The sequence below is a fragment of the Crocodylus siamensis genome, chromosome 5 (genome assembly GCF_052110815.1).
Source record: "Crocodylus siamensis isolate JL-2025a chromosome 5, ASM5211081v1, whole genome shotgun sequence".
In the NCBI taxonomy this organism is placed as follows: Eukaryota; Metazoa; Chordata; order Crocodylia; family Crocodylidae; genus Crocodylus; species Crocodylus siamensis.
Genome location: NC_143399.1, coordinates 166,986,612 through 167,009,176, shown reverse-complemented (window position 1 = coordinate 167,009,176; position 22,565 = coordinate 166,986,612). Strand labels below are relative to the sequence as shown.

Here is a 22,565-nt window from a genome sequence, read left to right as displayed (position 1 = left end):
CTTTGTTTATGCAAACTGCTGGTGCCAAATGATTTTTTTAATGTGGTCCTGAACGTATCAGTTTTAGTGAGGAGGGCTGTGGGTGACATTTTATAAACATTTATTTTTATCAACTGTTTCTATAGCACCTTAAATCAGTAGTTCTTTACTACATTTCCTCTTACGCTGATGTCTGTGTAAATGTAGAGTAAGTACAAAAGTGCAGGCATAAACACTGAGGCCCTTTTTTCAAAATTCAGTCTAATTCATAAAGTCACAGTGAATCAACAAAGGCACATTTGAGAAGAAAAAGGTTTCAAAGTTAATTCCCTGGTTTTGCAAATGGCAATGTATGTATACAGTTCAGGGGCAGAATTGAGGTCTGAAGTAGTGTCTCCCATCCAAAAGATACCAAAAGGAAAATTTAATCGCTCATTGAGGTAAAACTGTGTTGGGTCTTATCAATCCCAGAGCAAGAGCTGAAGGATTTGGCTTGGAAAAAGTATAGTGCCCTAGAGATGACCACACTGACCATCTTTGAGCATTCCATGTAGTTGTGCCTTTGTGGAATTATCCTTCAATCCTGCTCATGCTAAAATACCACTGCTGAAAGAGGAAATTTTATATAAGGAGAGAGTGTAGTATTTTGCCTACAGATATAAAGTGATGTGGGGTCCTTTTGGATGACAGGCACTGGGTGTGTCTACATGTTCATTAATGTGCTTTTGCTACTGTGCTTTATATTTAGTACCTCTAAAGTAGGGTACTAAAAGGCACATTAGGCTGCCCTAATGCACAGTAGCAAAAGCGCATGCTTTTTTAGTGATGCTTTATGCACAATAGCCTATTTTACTGCGCATTAGCATGGTTTTTGACGTGATGCTTTAATGCGCAGTTCATATAGGCTACTGCACATGAAAGCATATGTGTAGACATGCCCACTGTGGGTGAAATCCTGGCCCCACTTAAGTCAATGGGAATACTCCCACTGACTGTAATGGATCTATAATTAAACCTCAGGAATGAAATCTTGCTTCTGTTGATGGCACGGAGTCTTCTACAGTTGACTTCAGCAAGAACAGCATTGGGCACTAGGCAAATGTCAAATATCTTAAAAGCAACTTTTGTTTTACATTCCCCGCTAGTGCCATATAGATTGAGAGCTGGTTTTCATTAACACACTTATATATTTGTGATTTAACAGTATTACATGATTTGAGCATTTGAGAATGACTTTTACAGGCCATGTATGCTCTGTCTCCCGCATGACCCTCCACAGGCCTTCCTAGAGCTAGAATCTTCTCACTTTATTTCTTTTAATGGTGTTTTTCCATGGCATAGTAGCCTTAGTGGAGATAACATCTTCCAGGTTTTACACACTGTGGAAAAACTGTATCACTTAACTGTTCCACCGGCATCTGTGGAAATATCTCTGTCTAGAGAAAACGATCTCTCTGATAACATTGCCAGAATTGTTTTGTCATCACTAAAACTGTGATTCTTTAAAATTATGTTTTCTGGCTGTAAAGTTTGAAGTCTGTAAATGCTGCTTTAAGGATTCTGCCATTTTGCGTGCTCCACACAGGCTTTTTTATTTGAAGGACTAATGGTGCCAAAGAAAACTGAAATTTCTCACTTTTCTTTCTGCATTGAATCCTCAAAATTGGAAGACTTTAAAACACAATAGAACTGAGCATCAACTGCAAGGGAAGGGGGAGGAAATCAGCATTAAGTTATGATGTCTCCAGTGGGGTTCATTGCAGTTTCAGTCTCAGGCGATTGAAGTGCTCTTAACCAACTGGATGTTTCAACAGCCTGAGAGAAGAGAGAGAAAGAGCCATGTCTTGTCTAGACCAACCAGAAACTAAAAACAAGGGACACTTTGAATTTTGAAACTCTGACCACAACTGAAAACTGTATTCAGGCCAAGTAACTGGAAAATCAGTTTCTTGGGTTAGACAAATGCTTCCCTTAAGAATCGCAGGCAGCTTTCCATTTTAATTAGTAGAGAAATTATTACATTGTGAGGCACTGAATCTAATATTTGAACCAAGCAAGGCCTTGCAGTTGGGACTCATAGGAGACTAGTTTAGCCAAATACAGGACTTTGTGAAATGCCAGAGGAAACAACAAACAAAATGTTCCAAGGCATTCCCTTGCCATTTGGCCATGACAGTCTATCATTTGACATAAGATGGAAAAATAAGGTCTGCCTCCCTAGCCTACTAGAAACAAAGTTGACTGCAAACACAAAATCAAGAGGAGGCTTAGGAACTGGAGCATAGCAGTGAAACCCTAGAGCAGGAGATGGTTATGGGAAACCATACACCAGGAGACCTGAGAAGCCACAGTCCTGGAGTAACTTGATATACTAACCTTTAGGAAGAGCACTGCACAGAAATGTTGAGTAAAATTCACTAGTGAAGTGCTTAAATTTAGACAGAAATACAGCAAACTGCAGTGCAAATTTTTTAATAGGTATAGCATAAACATAGAATATACTGTAGTCTTGGTGTATCATATATAAACACAATTACTCTTGTTGGCCAATCAAGTTCTAGTGCTTCTTATACATATAAAATGCAGGTATGCTCATGTCTGACATTATTTTACTGGAGGGGGGATGGTTGAAGCACTGGACTGGGATTCAGGAGATCTGGATTGTAATTTATAGCCCTCCACAGACTTTCACTGTGACCCTGGGAAAATTTTTTGCAAAGTGTTGTATTATGATTGGGAAAGGAAGGATGGAGAGTGCTTCTCAAGACTAGACAAAACCAACTGATTATTTTTTCATGCTGCAAGAAACAGAAAATCAATTAATTGCTGTGTCTCAGTATCCCACAGATGAAAAATTGGGCTTATAATACTTTCCCAATTAATAGGAACAATGTAAAATTAAAATGATTAAAACATGGGTCAAATGCCTTCAAATCTTGAGGATAAATTTTATATATGTGCAAATCATCATGATTATTATTCTAGCATCACTTCAAAAAATGTTCTTTAGAAGATTCAGCAGCACATACCTGAGTCCATTCAAAGTAGCTTGATAACTCACATTTTAGTAGCCCTGAAGTCATGTAATTCTCCCTGCAAAAGAGAATTTTTAAAAAGTCAGTAGAACTTAATGGTGCTAGTTCGGTCATGCTAAACTTCTGGGCCCATGGGCCATACCCAGCCTATAGGGCTGTGTCATCTAACCCTTAGGGCTGTCCATGAGTCAAGAAATTTGGCAGCAAGGGAACAGTGGCCTTGTTAATTGCCACTTCTCTGCTACCAAATTTTTGGATTCAAAGGGAACCCTGCAGGCTAGATAACACAGCCCTGCATGCTGGATTGTGCTGGCATATGGCTCTGATCCACAGAGCTGGGCTGGCATCCAGGATTGCTTCATGTCCAAATTTGGCACACACGGCCAGGCCAGACCACTGGATCGCACCTGCAGACCAACCTTGCATTCCAAACCCATGCTGAATCCATTATGCAGGCCAATCCTATCTATGGGATCCAGCCTAGGGGGCTGGAAGTTGGAACACTACTGGGGTAGTTAGTCTGTACTTGTGGTGCTGTGATTCATCCCTGATCCCTACACGTGTTACTGGGAACAAATAGAGTGAGATGTTTCATTCTTCGAAATATAATGAAAAGTAGCATACATGGATAGTTTTATACCCCAGTAAGTCATGGTGAAAGCACAAATCTGCCTTCTTTCCCATAAAAAATCTGTAACAATTCCTTGAAACCATATATTCAGTGAGGTACTACTTTCACTTTTTATTTCCTTTGTCCTTGGTGCCCTTAGTATAGTTACTAGGAGTGTCACATGCTTTCACTTACAGTCCTGTAGGTAGTACTGATATACTATACTCTGGCATTCATTCATCCTATTTAGCATTTTCTTTCCTTGTGTTCCTTTTTTTATGTTATGTGCTTAAGATCATAAAGAGGCATGGCTTATTTATACCATATCACAAGAACAAGCTGATGTAGTTGGACGGTTTGGGTTTGGGTTATGGTACTACAGGAAGAGAATGTTATATTTCTTAATATAACCCTTACCTGCATGTATATGTGCAAGCTAACTTTCACACATATAAGCAGGGATTACTTACATGTGGAATGTTACTAGAGGCAAGGATTTTGTTGTGTGGTATCTTTACTGAACCAACTGGATGATTGGGATAAAATTACTTGCATGCTTAAATGATTGCAAAATCAGGTCCTCTGTGTTTACTTTTGTTTTGTATTTCAAAAGTTGAAAAAATTGTTCCATTAAATTTTGATCTTGAGTTCTTGTTTCATTCTACACCTATTCAGCCCAACAGCTGTTCACCTCTGTTTTTCTAGTAGTTAATGGTAGACTATTTCCTGCTTCAGCCAACCAGAGTCCATTTCAGTAGGCAGTTTCTTACTGCCAAGGTTAGCTGCACGCAAGAATATTTCCATCTGTAGAACTAAAGTATACCCACAGTATGTCTGATCTCACATCCCACTCCACAAACAACATCTACAGATGACTTAATTCCCTAATGGATTCCCAATTCAAAGAACACACAAAAGATGCAAGTGGGAAACTGGGCCTGTTTCCAAAAATTAAATTGGTCTTTTGCACCATATGAGAAATATGACATCAAGCCAGATTACAAATGATAGATTTTCAGAAATTGAAAATGTCAAGCAGTCATATTGTAAAAGCATATGTTTCATTAATTGTTGCATATTTTGCTGACGATATAAGTAACATAATCAAAAAGGAAAGATAATGTTTACAGTTCACCCTCCCCAAATACATGTCAGCACCATTGACTTGTTTGAGATCCAGCCTTCTGTCAAGATAAATAAAACCTTAATTTTTTTACTTGCTCAGTTTGTAACTCATTCATATCAGGAACAGCAAAATGATTCTGTACAGTCTTAAATGGAATAATTATGCAACTATTTCTGGTACTTCACAGTTGCTAATAATAGAGTGTGTTCATTATGAAGACGCTTGGGTTTCCTAGAGTTAAAAAACATGGACACAACCTATCCTTTATGGTTCTCTGAAGGAAGCAAAGACTTTGTAGAATAATGTATTGGCTTCTCATGGACAGTAAAATATAGAATTTTGAAACTGATAAATGTTTATTTTAAAGTCATGTAATTAATAAAGGGTCATTTGTAACTACACAGAATTAAAAATTGTTCTGTCAGTGTAGTTCAGCAGAGCTGTGGATACATAAAACAATCCTCTGGAGTTGTGACTTCTTAACTAGTCTCAATGGGGCAGGTCTGTGAAGGTGTAAATCTCATGCCCAAGGGAGCAATGCATGCCACATTGCCTGCTGTTGAGCTGGTAGTACATATATCAGCAGAGAGGGGGGTTAGCTTTACACAAATCTTAAAAAAAATATTAAGCTGTTTGGTAAACCATTTGAGTAGTAACAATGCTAACTGCATAAAAACAGACCACATACTCAAAGGGAAACACTGAGAATTTAAATATTAGTCTAACCTAAAAAACATATATCCCAAGAAATAATTTATGAAGGAATGTCTTGTGCAGTAATATTACATGTGATTATTTTAGATTAAAATGCGATTATAAATGCTTTGAACCAAAAACATTTTCTTTCTCTTTGTCCTGAATATACCTGGTGTAGTTTTTGGTGCTGTAAAAATAGATATTAGTGATCTGAAACCCTTAAAAGATTTATAAAGCAGAGATAAAGAGTAAATATTTTGGACATAAAACAATGTGGAGACTGACTTTTTGTTATAGCTTTTAATGTTGTGCTTTCAATTTACTGTTAGCTGAATTAGCTATACCTAAATATTCTAATTCTCTATTTAAATATGCTACTAGGTGGTCAGATGAATAAGTGTTACCAGTGTCACCCACAGTTTCCTGTGAGTGTAATTTTTTGTGGGTGCCAAAGTTATGGCCAGATTGAGGTCAGTGAGAACAACCCACTGAGCCATTTTAGAGGGGAGTACTGTATTTACTCGACTACTAGATGAAGTCTTCCCGCTCCCTGCCCCCACCCCCAGTTGACATGAGCTCCTTGTCTTATAATTGCATGCAAGAAAATATCATTAAATATGTTGTCTATCATTAAACTGCTGCCAAAAGTAGTATGTGCTGTGCAATAGAAACCAACTATGAAGTTGATTAAATGCAGCCAACACTGAGCATGACTATAAAACACATGCTTCACATTGGGAAAGTATGCTGGTGGGACCTTTTTTTGGCTCTTCAAACAAAAATGGGCAAGTGTTCCCTCCACAGAGAACTGGCATTGGGCCTGGAGGTACTACAATACCAGGCCAGATCTAATACCTTCCCTTTGATGCCAAAAATGTTTGATCTTAGCTCAGATGCTAACCTACCATAAAAATAGGCTAATGTAGCTCATCTAAATAACATATAAGTTAGTGCCCATTAAGTTCAGTCTCCTCACTGCGGACACTTTTTCAAGTCACAGTGAGCCAGGACATTGCAAACAATTCGTCCAGAATCCCTCTATCACTCTCCCTTCCTCCTCCCCACCCTGCCGCTGCCCCCCAGCGTGGCACATATGATTAGTGTGGCCCTGCTCTCTCTGAGGTGAATTTACACCAGGTTGCCTTGTGCCTCGTCGCATATATATTTTTGGAGGATCCCAGGACTTGTGACAAGAACACCTGGTTTTAGTCATGAGTGGGGGCACATAGATTCTTTGTGGGGGGTATCTGGAGCACACTCTCATATTAAGCAATGCTGAGCTATGAGGATACTGTGGCTTGAAATGCTGTTGACTCTGGGGTTGCGGGGGGGCAGTCCAATGTACTGTGTCGTAGATCATGAGCCTTTGGTTTGGACTAATAACATTCATGTCAACTACAGAAAAATAGTTTGTACTACATATAAGTAGCTGCATCTACATGAGATGCTACTGTGCAGTAGTTACCACACATTTATTTAGTACTTGTATAAACAAGTACTAAATAACTGTGTAGTAACCAGAGTTACTGCGCAGTAGCACCAGCAAATGCCTTTTCTGTGATGCTACCGTGCAGTAGCATAATACTGCTGTGCAGTAGCATCAGGCTACTGCACAGTCACTGTGTCATGTAGATGCACCCAGTAGGTACCAAAATGCTGCTGAGAAGTGTATTTATGGAGTACCTGTATCAAAATTTACAGCAGTTTCAAAAAAGTAATGTGCATCAATTCTGGATAAACTAAATGAATGGCTACTGTATGCAAATCACTACAACCTGTTTAATTTCAAGGTTATTGTTTTCAAATTTGTTCCTCACTTCCTTATGCTCAGGGAGGGTAGGGTCTGATAATGAAGAGAGGGGAAATGGGTTGCCAAGGGAAAAAGTTGGGGGGAGGGGGAAGCAGAGAGAGAAGGACTACCTAACTCTCCAGATTTATTTTCCCTGCTGAGCACTGAGGGGGGAAAATTAAAGGCAAACCTCCAATAATTATATTATACCTGGAAAAATACATCAAATTTATAAATGTTCCATATATATAGAATCTATTTATTGCAGGGGGGTCATCTAATTGGTGTTGTCTTCTATTCAAGTAAACACAGTAGTTAATACTCAAATCAAGTAATTTATTGTTAGGGCTAACTGGCCACCCCTAGGGTGTTTATAGTTATGCTTTGGGAGGCTGGGGGTGGGGGGAGAGGAGGGATGGGGAACTTTAATTAAAGTGTCTGGAACTCTCATGTGTATCAGCGTCCTGCGCTGAAAAATGGTGGTGGGGATACTTTAAAACTCGGATGCTAATATAAGTGACACTGGAGTGCTGCTGGAGCATGGTAATTGCAGTGCATCAGAGCAGCCTCAATGTACATGTATAGGTGCCCCTAAAGTGCACAAAATTTCAGGGCTCTGAATTGATGGCTGCCGATAGATGTGCTCCAATGCATTCTACTTAGAACACATCAGAGCAGACTCAATTAATCAAGTGTGCTCCGTGTTCTAATTAGAACCCTCTAGCATCACCACAGTGTCACCCCCACATATTTCAAAATGGGTGTGGGGGTGATTTAACCGAAGCTCATCGAATGAGCTTTAACTAAAGTCCCTGTGGCCATTTTTAAATGCTTAGAGGCTTAATACATGTGATGCTGCAGTGTTTTAATTAGAGTGGCTCTCTAGGAACTGCACTAATTAAAACACTCATTTCCCATCCCCAAGTATGGGTATAGGCAGCTGATGAGAGGAGAGACCTCAAATATTATTTTTAGATCAATAACTTATTTGGCTATAGAGAACCACAGTCATGATTCAACACAAGTGAAAAATGCTCAGCTAACAATGGAGCCCATCAATCCTCAGGTTAGTAGATGGCCAGTAAGTAATTGCGACAAGAGAGAAATTGTCTGTGCATTACAAAATGTCCTGACCTCTATATGCTCTTTGCTACTTTTAGAATTTGGTTGGAATATAGATAGCCAGAAGCTTTCCAGTCAGAGAAGTGTGCCATTAAGTAATACAGGAAATTATCTGTACATCCTTATTTTGACCAACGCGTGTTATGGTACTCTTTAATTGCATGATCTGATACCTTTTTTTCTCTGCAGAACTCTTGTCTCATTCGATGAATGGCTAATTAGATTCTGAATATTTATTTTGTCCCTATTTAATACAGGCCTTGTTCCATGCCATCCAAACCTAGCATTGAATACACAATTATTAATCTGTTTCCTTCATGCTCTAACCATACCATCTGAGAGCTTCACAAGCAATAGTGAACTTATCTCCACAGCATCTCTGTGATATGAGAGGCAATATTATTATACTCATGTTCTAGCAAGGGGACCAATGCACAGGGAGATTAAGGGCAAAGTTAGTGTCTGCTAATTTCAAGTGCCCAGCTTGAGACACTTAGGGCTTTCAGAGTACTTAGCATATTTATAATACTTCATATGCTCAAAGTAGAGCTCCAGTTGACTTCAGCTGCAGTTGTGAGCTCTGAGAACTTCCACAGTTCTGGCCTCAGGTTCAGCACTCAGAAAATAAGACAAGCACTCTGAAGGTAGGAAATTCCAGAATCACGCCATAATGTACATACACACATGGTGACCAGCTTTAATGTTGCAGAGATGATCTTAGTTCTAGCATTTCCTAACGTTTTCATATTTTGCTTTGTAACCTTAAAGTTCTTCTTAATGGAGGCTTTTTTTAGTGTGTATCTCTGTATAAACATGTACACACATACCATACCGCTGTGTAATGTAGTTACATACCTCACATAATTTATTGTAAGTTCTTAGATCTCTCTTCTCACCAAAATGAATAAATTGAAGTGTTCATGAATGTGAAAATTTCTAATATGCTCCTTTGAACAAGCATGTCACAGTGAAAATATTTCCTTCTGAAATTAAACCTAAAGAAAAAGTATTTAGTACAAAAAAAAAAGGGGGGATTTGGAATAAGAATGAGAAGAAAGCTGCGTCCTACATCCAAGTGAAAAAACAGGACCACAATATTATTTTATACTTATGGCTTAGGAAATGGTGCATAAATATCATCTTTTGCTCATTTATAAACTTTTCTTCATCGTCCTTAGATCATTTTGTAAAAATCTTTGTATATGCTCTTACTTTGAGTCATTTTCGTTAAAGTTACTTGGCCTCGATTATTCCCAAGAAACAGTATAACACAGGAGGCAGTAGAAAAGAGCTACCATAAAAAGTTCTCGAAATACTGTATTCTGGACTATGCCTGCACATGGTTGTCACCATATATCTATGACTGATTGTCCCTATGATTATAGTGCTGGGTCCCTATGATTATAGTGCTGGGTCTTTGTAAACCCCCTCCACCAGCACTTTGGTTTTCCTTTATCTTCTCTGTGCACTCTCTTCTCTGCATTCGGTGTCCTCCGCCTCCGGGTATACTCTCCTTAATTGAGGATGTATGTCTTCTTTCCTTACCCCTGTCAGAATAGGAGTCAGTGCATGATCTCTTCTCCTCCCAGGTTCATGGAGGCTGACTGGGAAGACACTCTTCTCTTGTCCCTCTTGGGCACGTCTCCACTTGCAGGGGCATGCACTTGCAGTGGGGAAAAAGTAGCAGCAAAAATTTGTGCCACTTCTTTTTGATGCTACACATGTGTGCCTCTGCATGTGTGCTTTGGTTTGGGGCAAAATGCCCCACTTCGGGGAAACTGCCCTTTCCCTGATCCTCCCAGCTCCCAGAGTGTTGGAGGAGCCAGGGGACAACTACAGAAAGGGACATACTCTGGTCGGTAGCCAGAACATTTCCTGGGAGGATTGAGCCTCTGTGCCTGCTGCCTTTTTTTTTGGTGAGGATTTTTTTGTGCTGATTTCCCAGTAGCAAATTTTGCCCCTGTGCTGCAAATTTGCAGCATGGGGCATGATTTAACATGCTGGGCTTGCAGTTTGTGGCAGCACACAGAGGTTTGCAGTGCTACTAACTGCATGTGACTGCACATTTGGATCCAGCCCTTGTGGTCACAGCCAAGAGAATGGGGGGCTGGACTTTTCCCTATGACTGCCTCTGCCAGCTGAATCAGTTGTTGTTTTCCTCCCAGCTGAACAGAGTGCCTACTTCCCCACACTAGCTCCATGGGAGAGGCTTGAAGCAGTGTTGCATGTCTTCCGTTTTACCTCTTACATCTTTCTTGCCACAGGCTAAAAGGTATGTATATGCAGGATAACACTGTAATCCCCTCTTGCCTGAAAAGCGTGGGGTGAAGGTGTGCCCCCATCACTTCCTATGGATACATCCCTGGTGATGATGGGTATGAGCTAATGAATGGACCCAGTGCTCTGACAAGAGTGAACAATGGCTTAACAATGCTGTAATGTCTTTTGGATACTCCACATTTTGTGGCTGTGGAGTCAGCTAGCAAGCAGCTTGTGCTTCATTGGCATCAGAGGAAGGTTCCAGGCAGGGGAAGATCCAAAGGGGGTGTGATAATGTTTTCACAACCCTCTCTCCACAGCATAGCATGACAGCTCCAGTTCTTCATAATGCCATAAAGCTGGGTCCCCTGCAGATTCCAAACTATGCTCTAGGAGAGGAGTCAGGGACATTTCTATAGCCCCAAAGCAGGTAAAAATCCCCTGTCTCGTCACCCCTCCATTCCCCTCCATGCTCAGAAGTATAACTCCTCCACTCCCATTTCCCCCCTGCCTCTACTTAAGTCTCTGGGTTTGAGAAGAGGAGAAACACTTGCCACTGCTGCTGTAGCTGAACCAGTGTCAGAAGAAGCCCCAGAACCTCTCCTGTTCCACTGTGTGCGGGGGCCTGGCTCAGCTGGAGACAGTGGCAGTGGGCAGGCTCTCCCTTTCTGCCCAGTCACCTGGATGTTCCATACAAGCCTGGAAGTATGGAGGGGAAAGGAAGGTATGCCAAAAGTGAGGGGCAATTCTTACCGTATTCAGAGGCTTAAAGAATTAAAGTCCCCAGCTGGTGCTCCAAGGATGTGGTCTGTGTGTCCTGGTGGGCAGGGAGGTCAGAAATTAGCTGGGTGCCACCCTGCAGCACTGGTTGCTGCTTCGACACCCTGCTTTTCAAAACTCTGTAGCTGTGTATGGTTCCATGGTAGATAAAATGGTGGGAACAGCATGGTACCTATTATGTTACTGAAACAAAGTATGCCTGTACATCACTATTGGCCTAATGCAGCCTGTCAGCACTGACATCTTCCAACAAGTGAGAATTGCTTGTAGACAACCTTAATAGTAGCTAAGTAGCTTGAGAAGCAATGACTTGCCATTGCCCTCTGTTGATTCACTGATAGTATAATTGCTGGATGCTACAGTTGCATAGCCTATAATGTACACCATTAGTCAGGAATCCATTGAGGATGCCTGGAAATGTGATGTACAGTGGGTGTATTTACACATGCAAATGCTGCTGGATGCATCCATTTGAGACCAGATTTGCTGCTCTTGGCAGCAGTCTGCTCTTGCCCTCTCTGGTCCTATTTCAGCCCCTTGCAGCAGCCAGGGAGAGCTCTAGGCTCCCCCTGGGTGCTAGCCAAGGGGCTGTCAGGGAGCACAGGGCCAGGAGATGGCTGTCTCCTGGCAGGGGCTGGGAGGGTGCTTTCTGCTCCCAGGAGCTGCCTGCTGCTGGGTGGGCTCTGGTGACAGAACCTGAGTGGGGATGATGTCCTTCTGCCCCAGCAGCAAGCATCTCCTAGCCCTGGCCCTGACTCGGGGCTTGGAAAGAGCTGCAGGGGAGGGGCAAGTCCCAGTTCCCTGGCCTGATCAGCCAGTGGGGTAGCTAGCGGTGAGTCCCCAGCTGAGTGGGGATTCTTAGCCTAGCCATGGCCTCACTGTTAGCTGCCCAACTGGCAGATCATGGCAAAGGGCTGGGACCTGCCCTTTCCCTACAGCTCTTTCCAAGACCCATTCCTCAATCACCCAATTATTAGGGGTGGACAAAAGCTGCAGGGTTGAGGGCATGGGGGTGGGAAAAAGCTGCAGGGTTGAGGGCAGTTCCTGGCCAGCCCTGGGCTGCATGGGGAAGTCTGCACATGCAGCCTGGACCTAGATGAGGACTGCCTGAAATGAGACATTCCTCAGCCACACTGTAGCCAAGGGGCAGATCCCCGCCAGCTCCAGACTGGGTGGGAAACTCTCTGTGTGGAAGGAGCTCCCTGCCCCAGCTCTGCGATTGTGGAGTGCGAGTTTGTTTCTTGCCTTGACTGCGGAGTTGGGGCAGGGAGCTCCCTGCCACTGGAGCACAGGGACATTGTTGCTGCTCAGGGTTCAATGGCAGAGCCACCCTGGCAGCAAGTAGCTCGTGAGGGCAGGAGGCAATCTCCCACCCCCTGCTGACCAAGAGCGCATATGTTCCTGGTAAACTGTCTACACGTGACTTACTGTGCATTAATTACTTGGTAGTTAATTTGCTATTCACATTTGCAGGTAGAAAATTAACTACCAAGTAGAGCAAATTATTGTGCAGTAAAGGTCTGCACATGTAGATGCAGTTGCTTACTACGCAGTAATTTGCTCTACTGCACAGTAAAGCATTTCTGTAGACATGCCCAGTGTAATGGTAAATAACAATGGGCAGATTGATTACAGATCAAAAGGAACAGGAAACCAAAGTACTCTGCATGTGCTCTCCCATGTAAAAATAACCCTGATACTACATTGATGCTTAGTGGGTATGTCTACACAAGATGCTTTACGGCACATTAGACTAATGCGCTGTAAAGCAGCACCATCTACACATGTGCAACAATTAATAGTCTAATATGCCATTTTCTAGTACTTATAGATACAGGTACTAGAAAAACAGTGCATTAACAAATGTGCCGCATCACACTTGTAGATGCTGATGCAATTTGCTCCCAGTCAGCCTAGGCACCAAAGGGCCACAAGGGGCAGGGGGAGTTGTCTCAGCTGGCAGGACACTGCTTGCTAGCCACGTGGAGCTTAGGACTCATCCTGATCTCCATGTGGCTGGGAGGGACCTCCTCTCTCTTCTCCCCACTTTTTCCCCCACAACCTGATCTCCCCTCAGCTGGGACAGAACCACAGGCTGAGTCAGGACAGCTCCCTCCACCCTTTGGAGCTTGGGGTCTAAGCCATGGAGAGTCTGGAGCTCCCCCTGGCTGCTGCAGGGTGGTAGAGCAGGACAGGAGCAGCCTTAGAATCAATGAGTTGGAAGGGACCTGGACAGATCACCTAGTCCGGCCCCCTGTCATGGGCAGGAAGGAGCACTGGGGGGTGGTAGGGGTTGTAAGACCCCAGCCAGGTGCCTGTCTAGTCTCCTCTTGAAGATTTCCAGGGAAGGTGAGAGCACCACCTCTTTGGGAAGCCTATTCCAGGCTCTGGCCACCCTTACAGTGAAGTAGTTCTTCCTAATATCTAACCTAAACCTATCCTCCCTCAGCTTGTGGCCATTGCTCCTGGTGACTCCAAGGGGGGCCCTAGTGAACAGACTTCACCCAAGTCCCTGCTGGTGGCCCCTGATAAGGTTGTAGGCAGCCACAAGATCCCCCCTCAGTCTCCTCTTGCGGAGACTGAAGAGATTGAGGTCCCTCAGCTTTTCCTCATAGGGCTGGCCACGGAGGCCCCCAACCATATGAGTGGCCCTCCTCTGGACCCTCTCCAGGTTCTCCACGTCCTTCTTGAAGTGCGGCGCCCAGAACTGGACTCAGTATTCCAGCTGCGGCCTGACCAGCACTGCATAGAGGGGGAGCAAGACCTCTCTAGACCTGTTAGTGATGCCCCTGTTGATGCATGACAGGGTGCTGTTGGCTCTGCCTATTGCTTCGTCGCATTGACGACTCATATTCATCCTGGAGTCAATCATGACTCCAAGATCCCTCTCTGCCTCTGTGCTGCCGAGAGGGTCGGCCCCTAACCTATAACCACAATGCTGGTTCCCTCTCCCCAGGTGCAGCACCCTGCACTTGTCCTTGTTGAGCCTCATCCTGTTCAGATCCGCCCACTTTTCTAACCTATCCAGGTCTGCCTGGATGCAGTCCCTGCCTGCCGGAGTATTTACTTTACCCCACAGCTTGGTGTCATCAACAAACTTGAACAGGATGCTCTCCACACCCTTGTCCAGGTCGCTAATGAAGATGTTGAACAGCACTGGCCCAAGGACTGAGCCCTGGGGGACTCCGGTGCCCACACCCTCCCAGGTCGACATCGACCTGTCCACCACCACCCTCTGGGTGTGCCCCTGGAGCCAGTTTGCCACGCATGTGACCGTGCATTCATCAGTGCCGCAGTCCCTCAGCTTGCCCACCAGAATTGGGTGGGACACTGTGTCGAAGGCCTTCTGGAAGTCCAAGAAGATGACATTGACTTCCTCCTTCCCATCTAAGCTCTTTGTTACCTGGTCATAGAAAGAGACCAAGTTAGTCAGGCAGGATCGGCCTTGCACGAACCTATGTTGGTTACCCCTCGACATCACTTCCCCTGCAGGGCTCTCAGAAATGTGGCCCTTGATAATTTTTTCAAAGACCTTCCTCAGGATAGAAGTGAGGCTGACTGGCCTGTAGTTGCCAGGCTCTTCCTTCCTCCCCTTCTTGAAAATAGGGACCACATTGCCCCTTTTCCAGTCCTCAGAGATTTGGCCCGAGCACCAGGAGTCCTCGAACAGCCGTGCCAATGGCTCCGCAGTGACACCAGCCAGTTCCCTCAGTACCTGCGGATGAAAGTCATCCGGGCCCGCCAACTTGGATATATCTAAGCCCTCCAGGTAATCTTAACTAGGTCTGAACTAAGTTGGGGAACTCGCATCCTTCTCAGGCCTCTCTACGCTATCACCCGAGAGCACCCCATTGTCAGCGGACAGGAACACGGAGGCAAAGAACTTGTTAAAGAGTTTTGCCTTCTCTCGCGTGTCCGTCACCAACTGCCCTGCCCTGCCCCATAGGGGTCCAATGTTACCCCGAGACTTCTTGAAGAAGGACTTTTTGTTATCCTTAATCCTAGAAGCTAATCTAAGCTCCAGTGCTGCTTTAGCCTCCCTTACCAAATCCCTACAAGCTCGGCTCAGGGAGGTGTACTCTTCCTTGGTCCCTGCCCCCTGCTTCCACCACCAGTACGCTTTTTTCTTTGCGCTCAGGCCAGCCTGGATATCCACGCTCAGCCATGAAGATTTCTTGGACCCTTTTCCTGCCTTTCTGCACAGAGGAATTGCATCCTGCTGTGCCCCAAGGATAGCCTTCTTGAGGAAGGACCACCTTTCCTGGCCCCCCATGCTAGCTACCCCCTGGGCTTCGAGTCCCTCCCTGACTCTGAGCACATCGAAGTTGGCTTTCCTAAAGTCAAGCATTTGTGCTGTGCTAGTTACCCTCCCCACCTTTCTCTGAATAGCAAACTGGATCATTTCATGATCACTGTCTCCTAGCCTCCCTTGTACTAGCACCTCCCCCACCAGGTTGTCCCCAGAGGCTAACACCAGATCCATTATGGCGTTTTCCCTAGTGGAGATGAGTACCTCCTGCACGAGGTGTAGGTCCTGTATGCACGTCAGGAACCTTTGTGAGTGGCTACACCTGGCCAACTGATCGTCCCAGTTGATGTCAGGGTACTTCATATCAACATCCTTTGCATGCACGCCCTCCCCAAGCTGCCTGGAGAATTCCAGATCCAGCTCTTCCTCCTGATGTGGTGGCCTGTAGTAAACCCCTACTACCAGATCCCTCTCCCCCCACCCTGCTTGAAGTTTGACCCACAGGGTCTCAGTTAAGCCTTGCTCTGGTCCCATTTGGAAGGTAGAACTGGTATACTGTTCCCTAACATAGACAGCAACCCCCTCCCCACCTTTTTTCCCCTTCCTATCTCTTCTAAACAACCTATAGCCCTCTATGTCTAATGCCCAGTCAAATGTTTCATCCCACCATGTCTCCACTAGGCCAAGCAGGTCAATTTTACTACTTGCAAGCAGGAGAGCAAGCTCCTCCTGCTTGTTCCCCATGCTTCTTGCATTAGTGAAGAGACACCTTAATCCCCCCGAGGGAGCCCTGGGCACCCTCCCTACCTGAGAGACAACTAGTCCCTTGGTATATACCTGAGCTCTTACCTGGACAGGTCCTACACCTGGTTGAGCCTTGGATTGAACTATTCCTGTTGAGCTCAATTTGTTCTTGATGGGGGTGCACCTGTAGATATGCACTGGGGAGCATTTTAATGAGCCTGAATTTTCTGTGCATAAAATTTAAGCATGTTAATTATACATGTAGACATGCCCAGTTTGTCCTATTGTATACACCTCCCAAATCACTCCCATGTGATACCCACCATAGCCTAGTAACTTATTTATGTTTTCACAATTGCCTTAGTTATGCCACATTGTCTAAACCACTCTGTTTTTTCAGCCTTTCTAATCTTTCATGTCTATTAGGCACTGCAATCACCATTATATATGTCTCAGTTCATGTGCATGGGAGAAGCACAAGCAATTTAAACTACTTGGCCTTGATGAGACTTCTTTTTCTATACTGCACTATCATTTTATATAGGTAGGCCTTTCTGTGCATGCAGAACCAATGAAATGGGAAAATCATTGCATTCTCTTGCTGGGAACATGACAATGCTTGCTCTTTAGTGAAATCTGGATTGTTTTTAAAGTATTTTGTTCAACTTTAAGTATTACCTTCAGGCAAACAATGAAAAAGAATTAAGAGCTTGCTCTTCCAAGTAAAATGGAAATATATCAATATGGGAGACCAGAGAGAGAGAGAGATTTGCATAGGTTAGAAAAGGTCATTAAAGCATCTGGTGGTAGTAACTGACATGTGTCAATTTGTAATGTTCATGAAATGTGTATTAGTTCAAAAACCCGTTCTTAAGCTTCAAGTGCCACTTTGGTTTGCTGTGTTCTCCTAGTTGATGGTGAGGACTTTTCAGAACTGTACCGTGCTTGTTTGCTTACTAGTGGCATCTGACCTGAGGTCAGACTTGTATTTAACCCTTTCCTGTAGGTCAAAAAACAAATTAATCTGGTGAGAACTGAATTGGAAATGAGGTGTCTGGATAACAGGTGTCCCACTTTTTGAATAGCTGCCAGGCTGAAACATGTTTATATCTGTCCTTATGCTATTCAATAAGTCATCTCTGGGGTCAGAGAGCCATTCATGAGATATGTGAGATAGATAGTTGCCAAAGGGAGTGATAGTAACAGGTGCCTCATACTAGATTATGAACTTGCTGATTTGGGGATGCTTCCTGAGATGGATTTTTGTGGAGGATTGATTCATTTATATCTGTTATACACTTTATTATGCATATGTTCACTGTCAGTATATTTAGTGGTTACAAGATGCCCAAGTAGAGTTCTGCCTGAGACCTGAAGAAATACAGTGTCACCATCCTTCTTAATTTATTTTTTCTAGAGGATGAGGATGATGAAGAGATGGTGGAACTGAAAGCACAGAATGACTCAGAAATGGAAAATCAAGAGCAGAAACAGGAAGTCAAAGAAGGTATGTAAAAGATGTAACAAAATCTATTTTTATTGGTCAAGCCCTTCAAATAATTACTGTCACATATAATGCTTACTATCACAGATAATTCTTAGTAGACTAAGTATTATGAAAAAGTTACAAAGTTCCTTTGATTCATCACTTGATTAGGGCATAGAATCAGTACATCACAGATGAAAGCTTGTTCTTCCAAGCAAAATGGAACTGTGTCAATATGGGAGACCAGAGAGAGATTTGCATAGGTCAGAAAAGGTCATTAAAACATCTGGCAGTAGGAACTGGGGACCAGCTGGTAAATCTCAGAAACCTGTGAAAGTTTCAAAATCTATTTTCCTTAGTAGAGGTCTGATAGTGCATTTGCTTTTGCAGAGAAGATGTGACCTCATGACAAGGGGAAACGATTTGGATCTCCTTGTTCCGGTTCTGCCATAACTTGCTTTCTGACCTGCCTGAGCAGTTCTGTCAGAATTTTCCAATCTGTGTTTACAGTTTAGGCATCCAGCTAAAACAGGCCTCAAAGATATTCAGTACCTACAATTCTGCATATGTTTGAGAATTCTGGGATTTTCCAATAAAAACTATTTTGTTGGAAACTCGATTTGTCAAAAGAAAACTTTTTTTGTGGGAATTTACATATAACCATAATCCATGGATTTTCTGGTTAAAATTTAAACAAGAAAGACTTACTTCCTCCACCCCCAGAACAGCCAATAACCTAGTGGCTGGGACATTTGCCCAAGAAATGGAAGACTGAGGTTCTGGTACTGCCTGTGTTTAATTCAGAACAGGAACCTAAATGTCAGTATCCAACATCACAGATCAGTACCTGAAGCACTTTCCCTAATCCAGTGGGTTAGCACTGACCAGTGGGCTTTTGGTTGGTCTCTGCACGGTCACTTTAAAAAGTCTGTTTTTTTCAATCACAGCAGAATGGGATTTTTTTTTTAATCTGGAAAACTTGTTTATATTGGAAAACCATTTCTTATACAGTCCTACTTAACCAAGCATTTCCTGGAATTCTATCTCAAAAACTTAGAAGGAAAAAAAATCTACCACCAATAAAAAAAAGTCCCAAGCCCTACCTTGAATATTCTTGGAAGGTAGTACGTATTCAAAACCACAATCTTTACTTTATTTTTTCGAACTTTGTGTGACATAATTACCAGAATGTGTCAAAGTCATCCAGAGCTCTAACTAAGCCTTGGAGAGTGTGACCTCGGTGACAAATCTAGAATGATTCAATGGAGAGTCAGTATTAAAGAGTACAGTAACAGCACTGAGATATTTGCCACCAGATTCTGACCTGAGGGCATAAGTACATGACAAATGTACACCAGTGTATCTTTTCTTTTTAATGGTGTAAAAGAAAGAAGGGATCCCACAATATATAGCTCTATGCTGGTATAATTTATAAGAATCTGGTGGAAGCCCCTCACAGGAAGAAACAGTTACACCGGTGTACATATTATGTGTCCTCAGTTATCCTGAAGTAGCCATTTGAGCAATGCAAACGTCTTATTACTTGGTCCACCACCACATAATAGCAAGGTGATGTACTAGCATCTACCATGAAGCTGTCTTGTAATAACTAGTCATCTGTTCACTCCCAAATGTCAGTACAATTTAATCAGTATGTAAAAACAATGGAAATACATCAATGATAATGTGCCATAGGTGTTCAGGCCCTATGAGTGAAAAGAGATTTATATTAAGTTCATCAAGATCTGAATCCGATTGACAGTGACCACATCCACTGATACTAGCTTTATTGCACTCCACTACTTTTACTACTCCAGCTCTTACTATTACTAATAACAGCAGTTAACAGCCATGTAAAGTGATGTCAATAGCAATCTGGTATGATGTTTTGTTACTAACAGCATAAGCAAGTACATTTTTTTCAACTCATTCTGTGTGCTGTACCAAGAAGTTTCAGTAAGTTGCTGAATACCGTGTAAAATGTTTGATTTACGTTTGTACATATTCCCTTGCATTACCACATAAAGGGGATCCCAATGTTTATATCTGAAATCAAGAAGAGGGAGAGACTGTATTAATAAGTGAATAGAAGGGAAGAAAATTAAACAGAATCCTAAAAATATCTATTTATTTTAGTTTTTTACATGCTTGCAAGTGAGCCCTTTGTGTTGTTATAGCTGAATAAGTGCCATCACTAACATCATCTCTTTCTTTGTTATAGTTTAGTCTAGTGGAAGTGCTTCATATTGCCACTGGCTCCCTCCCTTGTCTAGCAGTAGCTATGCAAAGTTTTGGTAGCAGTGGTCTCTATGACACATGTCAAAATTTAAAGTCAAGCAATGTACTTGCTTCAGCCTTGTGGGTTGCTAATAAAAAGTGGATTCAATGGAAAAAATCTGCTCATACCACCTAGAAAACATACTTGTTAATGATATAGCTAAGATAAAATAGAAGCACATGGATGACTAACATTAAATGCTGTGAGCTGAAGTAATCTTTGGAAATTTGACTGAGAATGGAATAATAAAGTTGACATGCTTAGTGTAGTTCTCTCTGTCTTTTCCCTCTTCAGACCAGTTTTTCTCTCCAATGTAATCACCCTTCTCATGTTCTGAGCAACACTCAGAGTTTGAAACCATCGTTTGTGTTTCATGGAAGTGATTAAAACCATGTTATAAGTCAAACAAGAGTTTAGAGGAACATTTCCTGTTAGTACTGCACTCTGTGCGCCGGATTCAGAATTAATGGCTTTTCTGCAAATTAGCACATAATGGGTTAAAAGCATGTTTATGTTGGCATTAAGTACTCTGGCTTTTTTTCTGGAAGGCAAGACAATATTTTGCAAACTTTATAAAGAATCTCTAATAGATATTATAGTGGCGCCATTCACACGGCTATATGGTAGTTAAGGCTGTGTCAGCACTTCCATTATGAATCCTGTTTTTCAGGGATTTATAACCCAGCCGTAAAAATTTGCTCAGGGCTGAAATTTGGTTTCAGCTCAGGGAGCACATTTTTAACAGATAAAAAAAAAATCAGCTTGGCCTTTTTTGAGTTATAGGAGTGTTAAAAAAATCATGAGAGGGGGAGAAGAGAGACAGACTTTTTTTTTATATGTATACCTCAAAAATAGGTTGAGTATACAAAATATAAAAGCTTAGATCCACTCCTTATGTTTCATTTTCCTCAAAGCCATTGGGTTAACAGTGCTTTATTTTGTTAGAGACACTTTAATAAGAAATCTGAGTTTTTCTCCATGTATTACAGCTTCTCCTGTTGGGTGCATACTTATATAGGTACTTACTTTTACTCACTGGAGTAATGCCACTGATTTCCATGGGGCTACTCAATGTGTGTAAATATCTGCAAGATTAGCACGTATTATTGGATTGGTTCATTATTATTATTATTGGATTGGTCTGTAGAAGATGCTGTGGTGCCATAGCGATGAGCTACGGTGATGTATGGGCACTAACCATGACGCCGCCACTACTGCACAGTAGCAATGAGCTACTGCACAGTAGCTTGTTGCTACTGCACAGTGGGTTCAAAATGACCTGTGTCCTGCTGAGACTTCACTGTACTGTGAGGTACTGTGAAGTCATTTAGTACTTGCTAAAACAAGTACTAAATGACTGCACAGTATCATTTGCTCAGTCAGGGGCATGTGTAGATGCACCCAGTGACAACAAAGGATACAATTCACCTGCAGGATAAAGGGCCTGTACAATGACTTATACATCACCTACCTTTGCATGAGGACTGCAGTAGTACACCAAACACACTGACAGGATGATGATGTCTGAGTGTATTTGTCAAGAAGAGGATTATTGCACTGAGTTAGTAGAGAAGCCCATAATGGGGAAGGTTGCTATTTGTATCTGTGAAGGTACATTGTGCCCAGCCCTTCTCAGAACACATAGCTGGCACACAGGAACTACTACCAGAAGTGCAATTGCAGCTTGTGTAGACATAGTGAAGCTGGCTTTAATCTATCTTGCTTGAGAACCACCAGCAGTGAGTGCAGCTATGGTATCTGAGATCTATAGATTCACTAGGGTTTTATTGTGCAAACATGATCTCAGTTTGGCCTCATGTCTCCAGAGCAGTGTGGGACAACAACATTAGGCTGTATATAGAATAATGTATAGAATAGATAAAAAATAATTTGGAATATATGTATGTGGACTATGTGTATATGTGTGTGTGTGTGTGTGTGTGTGTGTGTGTAAATATTTTCTCCTTGCATGGAAGAAAAACTGAGTTGTCCCTGGAAACCAAAATGAAATGTGTTTTGCACTTAGGTGTAACACCAAAAAATTACTTTTAAAAACAACAAAAATTGAACATATCTGAAGGCAAGAGATTTACTCAACATGCAGCTATGAAACATCATGGCTTTTTATTACCTTACAACTGTATTAAAATGATCTTTCACAATCTTCTTTTGCATGTCAAGACTTTTCCCCATTAAACGTAAACAGGATGCTTGAATGTAACAGAAAAAATATACCATACCTATGCATAAAACTTTAAGAACTGAGTTAACAAAGGGTCAAATATTGTTCCCATCAGAAAGGAGCAGGATTGACTTAAATACACTACCAACAGCTGTAATGACAATATATAAGTAGGGGATTCATCCTAAATGGTTTGGGGCCTCATTCTGCCCCAAATGGGACTCAAATAG

General features: G+C 42.5%; 1 protein-coding gene across 5 annotated transcripts in view; it reads left to right on the top strand.

Moving 5' to 3' along the window:
• Positions 1-22,565, top strand: part of DYNC1I1 (dynein cytoplasmic 1 intermediate chain 1) — a 294,891-nt gene that overhangs the window by 142,100 nt on the left and 130,226 nt on the right. For all 5 annotated transcript variants that reach the window (XM_090046983.1, XM_090046981.1, XM_090046985.1 and 2 more), the window contains one exon: positions 17,807-17,896. In XM_090046983.1, the coding sequence (XP_089903109.1) occupies positions 17,807-17,896 (90 nt within the window). The remainder of the gene's footprint in view (positions 1-17,806; positions 17,897-22,565) is intronic.